At 53.7% G+C, this 16033-nt stretch overlaps 1 protein-coding gene across 1 annotated transcript; it reads right to left on the minus strand.

Moving 5' to 3' along the window:
- Positions 1 to 406: 406 nt before the first annotated feature.
- Positions 407 to 14177, minus strand: LOC133350740 (ciliogenesis and planar polarity effector 1-like). Its single transcript, XM_061565441.1, has 14 exons — positions 13918 to 14177; positions 12991 to 13085; positions 11325 to 11460; positions 9742 to 9867; positions 8391 to 8626; positions 7351 to 7457; positions 6139 to 6295; positions 4835 to 4938; positions 3875 to 4057; positions 3060 to 3181; positions 2516 to 2603; positions 2214 to 2361; positions 1414 to 1567; positions 407 to 969 (listed from the first exon to the last, which is right to left on the minus strand). The coding sequence occupies exons 2-14, from the start codon at positions 13069 to 13071 to the stop codon at positions 407 to 409; spliced, it is 2205 nt and encodes a 734-aa protein (XP_061421425.1). The 5' UTR covers positions 13072 to 13085; positions 13918 to 14177.
- Between the last annotated feature and the right edge of the window lie 1856 nt (positions 14178 to 16033).

Raw genomic sequence — 16033 nt, forward strand, 5'->3', positions numbered from 1 at the left:
CAAAGACTCGATTGAAACAACTTCAGAAGCACTAGAAGACACACAGACACAGAGACACGCAGCCACGGAGACACACAAATAGAGACCGCAGACATAGAGACATGCAGCCACGGAACACGCAGACACAGAGACACCAGTCACAGAGACACACAAATAGAGACACGCAGACACAGAGACACGCAGACACAGAGACACAGAGACACGCAGACACAGAGACACGCAGACACAGAGACCACACAATAGAGAGACGCAGACACAGAGACACACGACCAGAGACACGAGACACCAGACGGAGAGACGCAGCCACGGAGACACGAGACACGCAGCCCGAGCACGGAGACACACAGATAGAGACACGCGAAATACAGCCGCCACTCGCTCGGCCATTGCTAACCGGATCTTCCCGCTACGCACCTGTGTGCCGGCCGCTACTCTCTCTGCCGGCGCTGCGTGCGGGAGGGCAGGACGGACCTGAGCCACTCCGGCCCCGCCACGCGACCCGCCCGATAGAGTCGGCGCCACCCGCCGTCTGCCGCTGCCGGTGCATGCACAAGGCGTAGAGCTCCACACCAGTGCCAAGCCCCTCTCGTACGGAATCTGCCATCGCTTCTTCCATCGCCACCTCTGCCGGCGCCTCATCGTCGTCCAGCCGGGAGGCTCTACCGCGACCAAGGCACGGTTCGGGAGCGGCGGTTGGACCGGCGGATCTGGCGCGGTGCCGGCACCAGCCCGCACGCCGGTCGAGCCACGCCTCAGCGAAGGACAGCAAGGAAAGAGCGGCGAGCAGCGAGCGCAGGTGCGCGCGAGTGTCGCCGGTGTCCGCGCCGCTCAGCAGCGCCGCCGCCACCTCCAGGCTCAGCCGAGCGCCGTACGAAGGGACCGGCGGTGCCGCGCCGGCGGTGACCGCAGTGGAGGGGTAGGGGGAGGGGCTCGCCGGGCCAGCAGAGCACCAGCGCAGCGCCGGAAGAGCTGCAGCACCGCGAAGGGCCAGGGGTCGCGGCGCACGGAGCGTGACGCGGCTTTGCCGGCGGGGCCGGCGCTGCCGCGGGCCGATCGGAGAACTGCAGCAGCACCGACAGGCGGGCCACGCACTTTACGGTGAAGGTCTCCAGGTGTCCCAGAAGTCGACATCCCTGGACAGCGCGTGCAGAGACAAAGACATGCGGGAGATTTTGTTGACGTGTATGTTTAATAAAAAAGATAGATATAATTTTGATTATTTACAGGGATCTGTATATCAGACAGGAGCTGACTTAATCGCCACGCCGTGAGTGCGGCCTGACCAATTGAAGCGCAGTAGCTAACCGCGGCGCTACCGTACACACCCACACGTCCACACTTCATCGATCAAGTGAGAGTGTCACCAACGTGTCTGCTAATCGCAAACTGCCCGGAGAAAGCGCCCCCCCTCACCTGAGAGTGAGCAGCAGGTGCCACGCGACGAGCAGCCGGCGCTGAGCGAACGAGAGCCGGGCCGAGAGATCCGCGCCGCCGCGATGGCGCCGCCCGGCGCCGTCAGCTCCGTCTCCCCCTCGGCGGTCCGGGATTCCTCGTGCATCCCCGCAAACTCCACGCGGGCCGTGCTCCATGCGCACGTACGGGTGGGGGTCGGGGCCCCCCCCTCCACCCGCATCCCCCGCCCCCCCTTCCTCTTCGTCCGAAAAGGTCGTCGTAGAGGTCGTCGCCCTAGCGACCGGGCGGACAGTGTTAATAGGAGAGCCGGGGAGACGTTTATCGAGGGGCGGCGAAAACTTGTGGATCGTCATCGGCTACTTCCTTTGTGATCCACTAAATAATCGAGCCCCTTGAGAAACAGCGGTTGCCCCTGCATCCTGCCTCCTGAAGGTGGGAAACCCCCTAGAAACGCCCTCGAAGCCCATCATCCCTCCAGGATCGACCATATCGGTACCACTTTGTGGGGAAATCAACAGTGGTTGTCCTATGGATATGCTTGTCCCCGCCATAATGAATGTGTAATTTCCACTGCTGGCTCAGGGCTGTATCCGGGAGATGAGCACCAATGCCTCAGTGCCCGTTTGAGCAGCAGGAAATCGCTTGGCTTTGTACTTAACACAATACCAATTATCATAATCATTATTATTAGAGGCACGATCGATTCAAAACGGAGAGGGCGCTGAGCTAGCGAAGCGGGTCGTAGTTGGTGGCGTGGAGGGGGTGGGGGGCCGCTCCCTGCAGAGCTCGGTGGCCCCCACAGGACCACCTCGTCGGGTCTTGCTGCAGAAAGGGGGGGCGGCGGTAAGCGGCGGTGGCGCCGCCGTGGCGTCCACCGTCACCGTCTCACCGGGGGGCGGCGCGCCCAGCACCGACAGGCTCCGTAGCAGCACCGCCCTCGCCAGGAAGCTGTCGGAGGCATCGTCGGCACCGTTAGCCACGCTCCATTCCGCTGCCGGGTGAAAGCCTGCTCAAGAGTGGGTGCGTCGATCTGGTGAGTGCGTCTATATCGCGGCGAAGCCTGGTGAATGTCACTGCAGTGTGCCGCTTGAGGGTGCCGCACCCCGCGATGTCCGCCAAGCCGATGCGGACGTCCTCTAAGGGTGCGGTGACGTCCTCCAGCGCAGCCTGCACCAGCCTCGCCGGCGCCGCTCACCGCCCAAACGCATCACCGTCCCAGCTTACCCTACGACACACCACGCAGTCACCGCTCAGCGCCCAACGCATCCCGTCACCACGTACCCTGCGACACACCACGCGCTCACCGCTCAGCGCACAAACGCATCCCGTCACCACGTACCCTGCGACACACCACACAGCTCACCGCTCAGCGCACAAACGCATCCCGTCACCACGTACCCTGCGACACACCACACGGCTCACCGCTCAGCGCCCAAAACAGATCGTCGTCACCACGTACCCTGCGACACACCACGCGGCTCACCGCATCAGCGCACAAACGCATCCCGTCACCACGTACCCTGGGGCACACCACACAGCTAACCGCATCAGCGCCCCAAACGCATGGCCGTCACCACGTACCCCGAGATGAGTGGGGCGAGGCGGGAGAGTGCGTGCGGAGAGGTAGAGAGAGACGGCGCCCGTACCATCGGAGGCGAGCAGGAAGGGCAGCCGGGGGTGCGCGCTCACGGAGAACCGCTGGCGCAGGGCGTCCGCCTCGGAGGCGGCCGAGCCGTGCGACGCCGTCGCGTCGGCGCTGCCACTGGCGCTGTCAACGTGCGGGGAGCGGAGGGACGAGAGAGGTGGAGTGGTCCAGGTGTCAGAGATTGCTGAGCCGGCACCACTGAGATCTACTGAGATCCTGGGTTCATATCCAGGGTTCCGGTGCCCATCATTGGGTTCTCGAGTGTGTGCGAGAGGTTGGTCTCAGTTTGATATAAAGGGAACCATCGACTTCAGAGAAACCCAGAGGCTGACAGTGAAATCCATAGCCTACATAGAGTGACAGAAGTGATTTCGTGGAATAAAGCCAGAAACACAGCTTTCCCAGGTTCAAAATATCCCTTAGGTTGTTTCGGTAAAGTCACGTAGGTAAAAAATGTAAATTAATAAATAAAAATAAAAATAAAAAATCACGACGTTTCGGAGGCAACACAAGCTTCCGTCTTCAGGTGGAAGCTTGTGTTGCCTCCGAAACGTCGTGATTTTTAAAAAAAAAAAAAATTTATTTTACTTTTATTAATTTTTATTTTTACCTACGTGACTTTACCGAAAAAAACCTAAGAATATGAATCCTTGCAGTCACGAAAGCTTCAAATCTAGAATCAAAATATCCCCTTTGCAGTGGTAGGCCTCAGTTATCCATCGAGCAGCCCTGCATTGGTAAGGAGTGCTGCATCACAGGCCCCTTGATAAATGGCGATGTTTGGATCATCACGGCCGATGACGACTTAGACCTCACCTGTACGTGACGAGGGGGTGGAGAGGGATGAAGAGGGCCGGACCGAACTCCACCGAGCAGCCGTGCGTGGACAGCGTGAGGGGCTCCCCGAGGCGAGACACGAGAAGCAGAGCGCCGCGCTTGAGCATGCACGCGAGCAGCGCGTCCCCGCTCAGCCAGCTCGCGTCGCTCACCCAGTACGACCTGCGGCGAGGGGCGGCACGGGGAGGCGTCACGGGGAGGCGTCGTGGCGAGCACCTATCCCACCATTTCTCAATCTCCGCAAACAGCTCTTCCTTCCGATATTAGGAAGCCACTGGAGCTATGCAATTTTAAATCCAGATAGAAAACTCATTTCTTTACAATTGCTTTAGTGGGTTGTTGTCCTTCCCCCCTCACCTCTGATTAGCACTGTGCAAAAGAAGTTTGACGTACATACATCTCCGAAAATCGCTCCTGCATCCTCCTGAAACTGGCCAACTGGATATCAAATTGTTAATGCCATCCCTGTAAATTGTTGCAATCCCTCAATGCGACATCCGACATCCGGTGAGGAGTTAACAGCTCGCGTCGCCCACCTAGCATGACCAGCGGGCGCCCGCGGTCAACCTGCTGTGAGTCCATCTTCACCGACTCTCACGGTCGATCGTCACAGCGTCAGTTCATACGGTTGACCCCCACCTTCACTGTGCCAATCGTTCCTATGTCAACCCCACGCTCTTTGACCCTGCCCCGGCCCCACTCTCCGATGTCAACCCTCACAGCATTAACCCTCAACCCCTGCCGGATCAACCCCTGCCGGATCAACCCCTCCCGATCCAACGCTCCGAGTGTCCGCCCGCCCGCCCGCCCCGCCCGCCCACCCTCCGTGTCGACCCTCCCGGCCGTATTCCCGTTCCACGGTGAAGTCAACGGCGGACGCGGGACGCGAGCTGGCGTCTCGGCGGCTCAGGGCGGGCGGGCGGGCGGGCAGCACCGCACCTGATGAACTTGGGCAGCAGGGTGGGGCCACGGAAGCCGCAGCCCTGCAGGTGGGAGGACACCGAGACGCCGCCCGTCGCAGACGTGAACAGCACCTGGGTGGCCTGCGTGGCACGGACGACGTTTTACGGTCTTGGTTTGAAGCTTACGTGACTGCAGGAATCCACACTCTTGAGCTACATCCATTTCAAACCTTTTAAAAACAGTCAGCCTCAGCAGCAGACCATGCTTTCCCACCTGATGATGGATGCTTGTGTTGCACCCGAAACGTCGTGATTTATTTTATTTTATACCTACGTGACTTTACCGAAAGAACCAAAGAGTATGAGATTTTACGATTCAAGTTGATTTTGTTTAAACGGGTGAGGCCACGGGTGGCCGGGACAGAGTCTCATTTGCAAGAATGAGTGACCTGGGGTCATCAAAATGGAAGAAGAAAAAAACTATGCAAGTACAGGAAATCAAGCAAATAGAAATTAGATCAAATGGAAAAAATATTGGACAAACATAGATCGATGTTAAATAAAATATTCCCTTGAGCGCAAGTTGGCCAAGATAGATTTGTATTGACTGATCATAATACAATTACAATAATGTTACATAAGCATGAAACGGATATTGGGTGACTTTCGTATAAAATGGAAATAGGCAAGGAAATACGATTTCTATTTAAAGCTTTCGTGACTGCAGGGATTCATCTTCTTGGTTCTTTCGGTAAAGTCACGTGACTTTACCGAAAGAACCAAGAAGAAGGATATACGAGAAGAAGGATATACGATCTTCTTGGTTTTTTCGGTAAAGTCACGTAGAAGGGAAGTAATAAAATAATTAAAATAAAACATAATAAAATAATTCTCACGACGTTTCGGCTACAACGCAAGCAGCCGTCTTCAGGTGAAGAATGAGACACTGCCAAGCTAGGAGCTTATATATAAGCTGGGTTGGAGGTGGAAGAAGGGCGCCTTAACAGGCTGTTGTGGCAAGTGCTGTTAGCGAGCATCTATGAAGGCCGGCACGACACATCAGGGGGTGGGTGGCCAGCACCACGTTTGGCCGGGTGGTGATGTTTACACACCGTACAAGGTACTCATTTGAGGCTGAGTTGACCTAGGGAAGGCCGAGGAATGGTTCAGCTTATACACATACACACATGCTTTCAAGCACAGAACTACACACACGTGTGCGTCTACACAAATATTGTAGCTGAGTGCAAGATCCAGCAGTGGACAGATCACTGCCGACGATGACGATGGTGACAAAGTGGAGGATGATGAAGAAGCGGTGACTGGCAGCCCGGCGCTGACCTGAGGGTGCCTCTGGTTGACGGCGATGGCGAGCACGTGCCCGTCGCTGGAGAGACGCGCCACGTACGCTCCGCGCGACTTCACCGCCTCGCACGCCGGCGAGAGGGAGCCCAATGCACAGGCAAACCCGTGCCACGTGGCACTGAACGGCGCCACGCTGGGGAAGGCATCGGCAATAGCGGCGGTCATGCTCTGTAGTAAGCAACTCATCGTTCGCTCACCCACATACACCGCTCACCCTTCGCTCACCCACACACAACGCACATTCCTTCATTCACCCATATACACCACTCACCCTTCGCTCACCCACACACACCACTCACCCTTCGCTCACCCACACACACCACTCACCCTTCACTCACCCACACACACCACTCACCCATTACTCACCCACATACACCACTCACCCATCACTCACCCACACACACCGCACATTCCTTCACTCACCCACACACACCACTCACCCATCACTCACCCACACACACCACTCACCCTTCGCTCACCCACACACACCGCTCACCCTTCGCTCACCCACACACACCACTCACCCTTCGCTCACCCACACACACCGCTCACCCTTCGCTCACCCACACACACCACTCACCCTTCACTCACCTACACACACCACTCACCCATTGCTCACCCACACACACCGCTCACCCTTTGCTCACCCACACACACCACTCACCCATCACTCACCCACACACACCACTCACCCATCACTCACCCACACACACCACTCACCCATCACTCACCCACACACACCACTCACCCTTCACTCACCCACACACACCACTCACCCATCACTCACCCACACACACCACTCACCCATCACTCACCCCACACACCACTCACCCATCACTCACCCACACACACCACTCACCCATAACTCACCCACACACACCGCTCACCCTTCGCTCACCCACACACACCGCTCACCCTTCACTCACCCACACACACCGCTCACCCATCACTCACCCACACACACCGCTCACCCATCACTCACTCACCCACACACACCACTCACCTTTCGCTCACCCACACACCCCACTCACCCTTCACTCACCCACACACACCACTCACCCTTCACTCACCCACACACACCACTCACCCTTCACTCACCCACGCAAGCGCGTGCTTAGCGGTAGCGCGGGAGCCCCGCAGTGGACTGCGAGGTTGGCGGCAGAGCGAGGGAGGAGGCTCGCGTCTCACCTGAAGAGCGCGTCCGAGCCGTCGAGCCAGCGGAGGAGGAGGCTCGATATGATGAGACTCTGGCCAGCGCTGAACACAAACGAGCAGAGGCAGCAATCGCCCAGCTCCTGCACGCGACGGGGACCGGAGGGGCGACACCGTGGATTGAGGCGGTACACATTCACACACTCAAAGCTACATTTGTGACTCGTTTTCCTAAAAAACACTAAGTCGGAACAGAAAAGTAGCAAGTGATGTTGATATAAAGAACTCTGACAGAAGGCTGAGGTCAGGCATGCCCCATGTAATTAACCGACTAATTAACTGGCAAACAAGCTAATAAGACCAATTACTGTGGCCAGCACCTGACCTCTGCTCCGCTGTGCAAGAAGCGGAGCTGTGCTCGTGAGCACGAGTGGCAGCAGCCCATTCTCCGAGCCCTCAATCGCACGCACATGCGTGCAGGAACTAATGCTGCGGTCAGCCTAATCGTTAGCAGCTGCGCTGGGCATTGTGCTCTGTCTTTTTCCACAGGTGCAGAATTTTAATTGTTCAACTCAGCGCTCCAAATAAGCTACGTCCAGGGATCTCAAAGGCAGTTCTGTGATTAAATCCTTTATATTAAGTTCACTTGCTTGCTTGCTTGCGCGCTTACGACCGTGCAAATCTTTCGGTCGTTTTTTAACCCACTTCCCGTGATCCAATCGAGCTGATATTTTCATGAAAATTTTTTTCCATAACTTTACACTTTTAGGAATTTTTTTATATTTAATTACCAATTGCTTAATGGTGGCAGGCAATCATCTGACCCATAGGTGGCAGCCATCTCAAGCCAGAGGACGAGAGGACTCTAGCCGCCACGCATATAAAGGATTTATAGTGAAAAACTTTGTTTTTACAGGTTAATTTTTATTTCACTTTCGTGGACTCTTCTCCAACACGAAGAGTTGGACTGCTCTGCGAGCATTCCAGATGTTTCCTACTCATGAGGCCAATAGCACAATAACCTGCTGCTGGATTAAGGCCTCCCAACGCTCTCTAGCTCCAGCGCCGGCGCTCACCGGATCTGTGAAGAACACCGCGTGCGCCGCGGCCTCTTTGTCGGCGGCGCCGGGCAGCGGCACGTCGCTAGGCGGAGGCAGCTGAGCCCAGCGGCCAAGCAGGAGTGAGCCTGGCACGGCGTGCAGGGGGCCCTCCACCCCGCGCAGCTCCCACAGGAGGGGCCCGTCCGGGGCCCCCCCCAGCAGCACGCGCCGGCCCTCGTCCGAGGGGAGCACCCACAGACGGGCGTTCGATCCTGGGAGCAAAGGGCAGTTCGAACGCTCGTGGTCTGTTCGTATTTAGCGAGCGGTGTTGTTTTAATTGCAATTCCTTATCCTCGTTGTGTGAGATTTCCTCGCCTTCTAATCGGATGCAACTCTCCAATCGGTTCAGCGGCCTCCTTGTCGGCGATTTTGTAATGAGTTAATCGTAAGGCTCTACAAATCCTAATGCTCAGCAGAGCAGATGGGTGACATCAAGTCACGTGTAACTATGAGGCGTGTGATGATTCCTTATCGTCTGGAGTTGTAGGACCCCCAGGCAAACATTTGCACAGGTTCAAGAATCCATTTTACTATCATCCCCTGGCCACCTCACAACTCAAGCCCACAACACTTAATATATTCGGTGAGGTGGCTGGGAAATGCCAGTACAATAAGTGGGTTGTGCGAGAATTCAGATGAGCATTTATCGCTACTGCCCTGGCTGCGTTTGTTGGCCCTGTACAACCGCTAACACCAACCCAGCCATCCTGTCCCTTCAAGTTTCAAGTGTATTTAGTTCCATCTTCTTGGTTCTTTCGGTAAAGTCACGTAGAAGGGAAATAATAAAAATAAAACATAATAAAATACAATTCTCACGACGTTTCGGCCACAATGCAAGCAGCCATCCTCAGGTGAAGAACAGGGCTGTCGGAAAGACAGCGTCATTCAGAAAAGACAGCGTCATTCAGACGCTGTCTTTCCGACAGACCTGTTCTTCACCTGAGGACGGCTGCTTGCATTGTGGCCGAAACGTCGTGAGAATTTTTTTTTTATTGTTTCATATTAATATTCTATGATTATTTCCCTTCTACGTGACTTTACCGAAAGAACCAAGAAGATGAATCCCTGCAGTCACGAAAGCTTTAAAACGAAAAGTATTTAGTTTATCCAGGTGGCGACAACTCGGGAGGCCAGGATGAGTCCCGTTTGCATGAGTGACGCGGGTCACCAAAATAACAAGAGCAATAACGTACACACAAGTACAGCCTTGAAGCATATAGAAATAACAGCAAAAAAACACCATATGGCAGCAAAGACAGCCAAACAGAACTCAGGGCAGAGACAACCGCGTTCCACTTCTTGGCGAGTGGTGTGCCAGGCGCGTCACCTTGTTCGCCCGCTCTGCTCGTGAGCGCGAGCACGGCCGGGTGGGCGGGTGCCGTCTTCAGAGAGTCCGTGTCCTTGTGCCACAGGAACAACTCCCCGCTCACCAGCACGCCAGCGAGCCACGCGCCTGCATCCGCACACAAGGACAGACAACACAAACCACAGCATCAGCCAGTGCCAGCAGGAATCTGGTACCCACAAAAACCGGTACCAGCAAAATCCGGTAGCCATGAAATCCATTACCCACGAAATTTGGTTCATGAGTAATGAAATCTGGCACCAGAAAAATCCACTACCCATAGATATCTGGTACCTCAAGATCTGGCATTAGCTTAATCCAGTAGCCATGAAATCCATTACCCACGAAATTTGGGTCATGAGTAATGAAATCTGGCACCAGAAAAATCCACTACCCATAGATATCTGGTACCCCAAGATCTGGTATTAGCTTAATCCAGTAGCCATAAAATCCATTGCCCATGAAATTTCGTTCATGAGTAATGAAATCTGGCTCCAGAAAAATCTACTACCCATAATATCTGGTACCCCAAGATCTGCCATTAGCTTAATCCAGTAGCCATGAAATCCATTAACCATGAAATTTGGTTCATGAGTAATGAAATCTGGCACCAGAAAAATCTACTACCCATAGATATCTTGTACCCAAAGATCTGGTATTAGTTTAATCCAGTAGCCATGAAATCCATTACCCATGAAATTTGGTTCATGAGTAATGAAATCTGGCACCAGAAAAATCCACTACCCATAGATATCTGGTACCTCAAGATCTGGCATTAGCTTAATCCAGTAGCCATGAAATCCATTACCCATGAAATTTGGTTCATGAGTAATGAAATCTGGCTCCAGAAAAATCTACTACCCATAGATATCTGGTACCCCAAGATCTGGCATTAGCTTAATCCAGTAGCCATGAAATCCATTACCCATGAAATTTGGTTCATGAGTAATGAAATTTGGCTCCAGAAAAATCTACTACCCATAATATCTGGTACCTCAAGATCTGGTATTAGCTTAATCCAGTAGCCATGAAATCCATTTCCCATGCAATTTGGTTCATGAGTAATGAAATCTGGCTCCAGAAAAATCTACTACCCATAGATATCTGGTACCCCAAGATCTGGCATTAGCTTAATCCAGTAGCCATGAAATCCATTACCCATGAAATTTGGTTCATGAGTAATGAAATCTGGCTCCAGAAAAATCTACTACCCATAATATCTGGTACCTCAAGATCTGGTATTAGCTTAATCCAGTAGCCATGAAATCCATTTCCCATGAAATTTGGTTCATGAGTAATGAAATCTGGCTCCAGAAAAATCTACTACTCATAATATCTGGTACCCCAAGATCTGGCATTAGCTTAATCCAGTAGCCATGAAATCCATTAATCATGAAATTTGGTTCATGGATAATGAAATCTGGCACCAGAAAAATCCACTACCCATAGATATCTGGTACCCCAAGATCTGGCATTAGCTTAATCCAGTAGCCATGAAATCAGAGGTGCCATATAAATTGGGCACCCAAGGAATGGGGCAGCAGTGTGGGCGCTTGAGGACTTGCCGTTTCTGGACGGAGCCATGGCGACGACGCGCGGGAGCAGCGAGTGGAGGCGTGGAACGCGGCGCCGCGTTCGTCCCGACGGGAGGAAAAGTACCGAGGCGCGGCGTTCGTCCAGCAGCAGCAGGTTCTCCGAGTCCTGGTGGTGCCGGTGCCGGTACCGGCGGCGGCGGCACCGGTGTGGCGCACGGAGAAGAACGGTGCGAGATTAGCCGTGGTTTACAGCGAGGCGCAACCTGGATGTGGTCGGGTGGCTCATGGGTGGTTCATAATGGCTGCGTCAGAGACACTGAGATGTTTGTTGCATGGCGTCAAAATAACGTTGTATTAAATTTCGATTTAAAGCTTTCGTGACTGCAGGGATTCATCTTCTTGGTTCTTTCGGTAAAGTCACGTAGAATTGAAATAATAAAATAATAAAATAAAACATAATAAAATAATTCTCACGACGTTTCGGCCACAACGCAAGCAGCCGTCCTCAGGTGAAGAACAGGTCTGTCGAGGAGTGACTTTACCGAAAGAACCAAGAAGAACGTTGCATTATTTTATTATCATGCTGGTTTACCCTGGAAATCCCCACTGAATCTCATGACGATTTTCAGGAGGGTCCTGCCAAATTTTCGCAAGAGGGAGGCGATGATTGCTATGCGTAATGTAAAAGTAATTATTTGCGGAATCATTACAAAGAAATCTTCTTTATACTTTTCAATTCCCAGCGCTGATATTTTTACCCAACCTTTTTCGTGATGACATTTTAGTGCAGTCACCATCAGCTCACTACACTTGAGCACCACGATTACACAAGGCCGGATGACCGAAACCTGGATTCGAACTCAGGCTCCCCACGGCACCAGCTCAGTAATCTCACCCATAAGCCACGTGGCCTCAACTCCCATGCCAAAGGTAGAGAGTTAAGCACCAAAACCAAATCCACGCAGCTCGACACATCCACGGCACGGGTGGTTTAACCACCGGCTATTCGCTGAGCAATGCCGGAACCACACCGCGACAGACACACTGAACCTGGCTCGGGACGAAACAGGGCCAGGGCCTGGGACAATGACGCGTCCGGCGCATGTGACGTCAGCGGCACGGCTCGGCTTGTGCAGTTGAAAAAACCGGGTGCCTCTAGAACCGTGCCAAACTGGTTGTATGGTGGGGAATAAGTATAACCCGTAAAAACAAAGTTTTTCACTATAAATCCTTTATATGCGTGGCAGCGAACTTAATATAAAGGATTTAAAAATATATTCGCCTGTGGAGGACGCGGGGATCGATCCCGCGACCTTTGGCATGGGAAGCGAGGGCGCTACCAACTGCGCTACTCCGCCACGGCCTGTGGAGGGGTTACGCTCTGGGCTCTTACACTGTGACGTTCAGCCAAAGTCATGAATGAGTTCTATTTGAATATATGTAAAATATTTTTTTTTTGCCTAAAAAGTGTAAAATTTGGGGAATTTTTTTTCACGAACATTAATTGTCTGGCACAACGAGTTTGTGTGGAAAATGTCAGCTCGATTGGCTCACGGGAAGTGGGTTAAAAAACGACCGAAAGATTTGCACGGTCGTAAGCAAGCAAGCACGCAAGCAAGCAAGCACGCAAGCAAGCGAACTTAATATAAAGGATTTAAAAAGTACAGTAAGTCTTGTGTCAGCAGCAACATCCTACCAGGCCCATCCATCTGATCTGAGGCCATGGCTTCCTTCGCTTGATGCTGGCCAGGGCCAGAACCTCCAATCTTCCCTGCATACTCCTGCAGAAGCCTGCACACACAAGTAGACACACAGGCTGCTGATGATGCTGCAGATGTTTTATGTTACTGATGATGATGCTGCTGATAATTATGATGCTCACGCTGATGATGCTGCTGCTGATGATAGTGCTTATAAAGATGTAACTACTTATGCTGATGATCATGCTGATGGTCACGCTGCCGATGATGATGCTACTAATGATGACAACGTTGCTGCTGCTAAAAAAGGTGCTAATGGTGATGCTGCTCATGATGACAGTGATGGTGCTGATGGCACATTTGATCGTGTGGATGATGATGATGCTTATAATAATGCGAATAAAGTTGTAACTTTTGACGCTACTGAATAGAATGCTGACGAAAAATGCTGCTGATGGCAATTATACTGACACTGAAGATGCTTCTGATGCTGCTGTTGCTTAGACTGAATATGCTGGTTATGTTGGTTATGTTGGTGCTGTTGCTGCTGCTAAAGATGCTGATGATAATGCTTCTGCCCATGATGATGCTGGTGATGATGATGATGCTGATATCACTGCTGCTGATGTAGCTGAGGATGTTGCAGCTGCTAGTGATGTTGCTGCTGATACCGCTGCTGATGATGAATGCTGCTGATGATGACTGCTGCTGATGATGCTGATGATGATGAGGCTGGTGCTAATAAGGCTGATGCTAATGAGGCTGCTGATTATGATACTGGTGCTGATGATACTGGTGCTGCTGATGATAAATGCTGCTGATGATAAGGCTGGTGCTAATAAGGCTGATGCTGATGATGCTGATGAGGCTGCTGGTGCTGATGATGATGTTGATGATGATGCTGATGATGATGTGGCGCTCACCGCGACCCCCGCCTCAACTCTTCCTGTTCAGTCCACGCCGCCGCTGTCGCTCGCGTCCATCCTCACCGCCTCGCGGTGCCGCTCCCCGCTCCGCCTGTGGGAGTTGCTCACTTGTTGTTTACCGCTTCTGCTGCTTCTTCTTGCCCACGTTGTTGTTGTTGTCGTCGTTGTTGTTGTTGTTTATTTGTCGGCGACTGCGACCGCCTCACGAGTCCGAGGGCCGCCGTTCGAACCCCCACGCCGCTTCCGTCGTCAGGGGGCGTGGCCAGGGAGGGGGCGGGGCATCCGTGTAGCCACGCCCCCTCTTGACACGCCCACTTCCGGTGTAAACATCCGGTGGGGGCGGGGCATCCGTGTAACCACGCCCCCTTGACACGCCCACTTCCGGTGTAAACATCCGGTGGGGGCGGGGTTGGGCTAGTCGCTGACAGACGTGGGAGCTCCCACGAGCAGGTGAGGCTCTAAGGTGTTGGGGGGGGGGGGGGTCCGGAGCCCACGTGCCCCCCCCCCCCACCGCGTGACCCCCCCCCCACCCCCGGGGCCACCTTGTGACCCCCCCCCCACCGCGTGCCCCCCCCCACCGCGTGCCCCCCCACGTCTTAACAAGTCGCATGCTTCCAGTTATACTGGTAGGAACCTCCTGGTTACACCAGCCCATAGGGGATTATTGTGTCCGTCTGGCGTGCAGGGGGGGGCTGGGTGGGGAGGGAGGGGCTGGGTGGGGAGGGAGGGGCTGGGTGGGGAGGGGTGGGGAGGGGAGGGTGGGGAGGGGCTGGGTGGCGAGGGTGGGGAGGGTGGGGCTGGGTGGGCTGGGTGGGGAGGGGCTGGTCACCCCGTGGTGCCCTTATAAAACTCAACGTTTAACCTACTCACGCCGGCTTGTGCCCGCCCTCACAGTCGGGCATATTTGCGGAATACACCACGCCGCCGTTGACCCTGCAGGCCATTGACCGAGCAACCCAACGTTCCTACCAGCTCCCTCCGCAGCAGGAATGTGTTCTGGTCAGGCACTGGACGTCACACGGATGTCAGAATCGGCTGTCCGCGAGGCCGGGTCCACACCAGGGCGATCCGATCCGTTGTGCTGCGTATGAGCCAACTTAAGGTGACAGTCCTGAGTGGTGTTTCACTTCCTCGTTCGGATGCGGACGAAGAAGTTGCAGACGATTTTAAGTTGCACCATCATCTCAAGAGCAATCGCAACCAATCGCTCCTACCTGCCGACACCTGGTGGAGCGTGCCACAAAGAGTGATTGTGCCGGAAAGGGTGCAAGGCTGCGCGTGTGTGTGTGTTTCTACGTCGATTTCTTTCGCACCATGCGTAGAAACACGTGGGCTTTGCCTGGTAGGATGGGGATGATTTCGATTTAAAGCTTTCATGACTGCAGGGATTCATCTTCTTGGTTCTTTCGGTAAAGCCTCGACAGACCTGGTCTTCACCCGAGGACGGCTGCTTGTGTTGTGGCCGAAACGTCGTGAGAATTATTGTATTATGTTTTATTTTTATTATTTTATTACTTCCCTTCTACGTGACTTTACCGAAAGAACCAAGAAGAGGATGGGGATGCTTCAGTTGTATTTGTATGTTTGGGTGATTTGTGTACCTTGTACTACGATCGTGTTGTTGTTGTATTGTTGTAACGTTCTTACCCGCCCCGACTGGACGATTGTGAAAAAGAGCTTGATAGCTAATCGGATTCCTCCACTAGAAATACATCTCATTCATAAATACATCTCATTCTGAACCATTCATTCTGAACCGCGTGCCCCCCCCCCCTCTCACCGCGTGCCCACCCCCCCACCGCGTGCCCCCCCCCCATCCCCGGGTCTCCCGCGTGCCCTAGCAGTTCACAAATCTTTGAAAGATCTGGACACATTCTCATCAGTGAGCTCCTCCGCTGGCTGTGTCACCACGTAGCCCACATGCCCAGCCACCGCATGCCCGGCCACCGCATGCCCGGCCACCGCATGCCCGGCCACCGCATGCCCAAGCAGCTTCTGTTTGGCCGCATAGAAGCGGGCTGAACGGGCACGACACGGGCTGGAGAAGAGATGGAGCTGATGTGGTCCGGGAGGATGTGGAGCTGAGTGGATTTGCCGACAACCGGTACCAGCG

This window comes from Lethenteron reissneri, chromosome 4 (assembly GCF_015708825.2).
Source record: "Lethenteron reissneri isolate LAM-NWPU_2019-01 chromosome 4, ASM1570882v1, whole genome shotgun sequence".
NCBI classification, from domain to species: Eukaryota; Metazoa; Chordata; class Hyperoartia; order Petromyzontiformes; family Petromyzontidae; genus Lethenteron; species Lethenteron reissneri.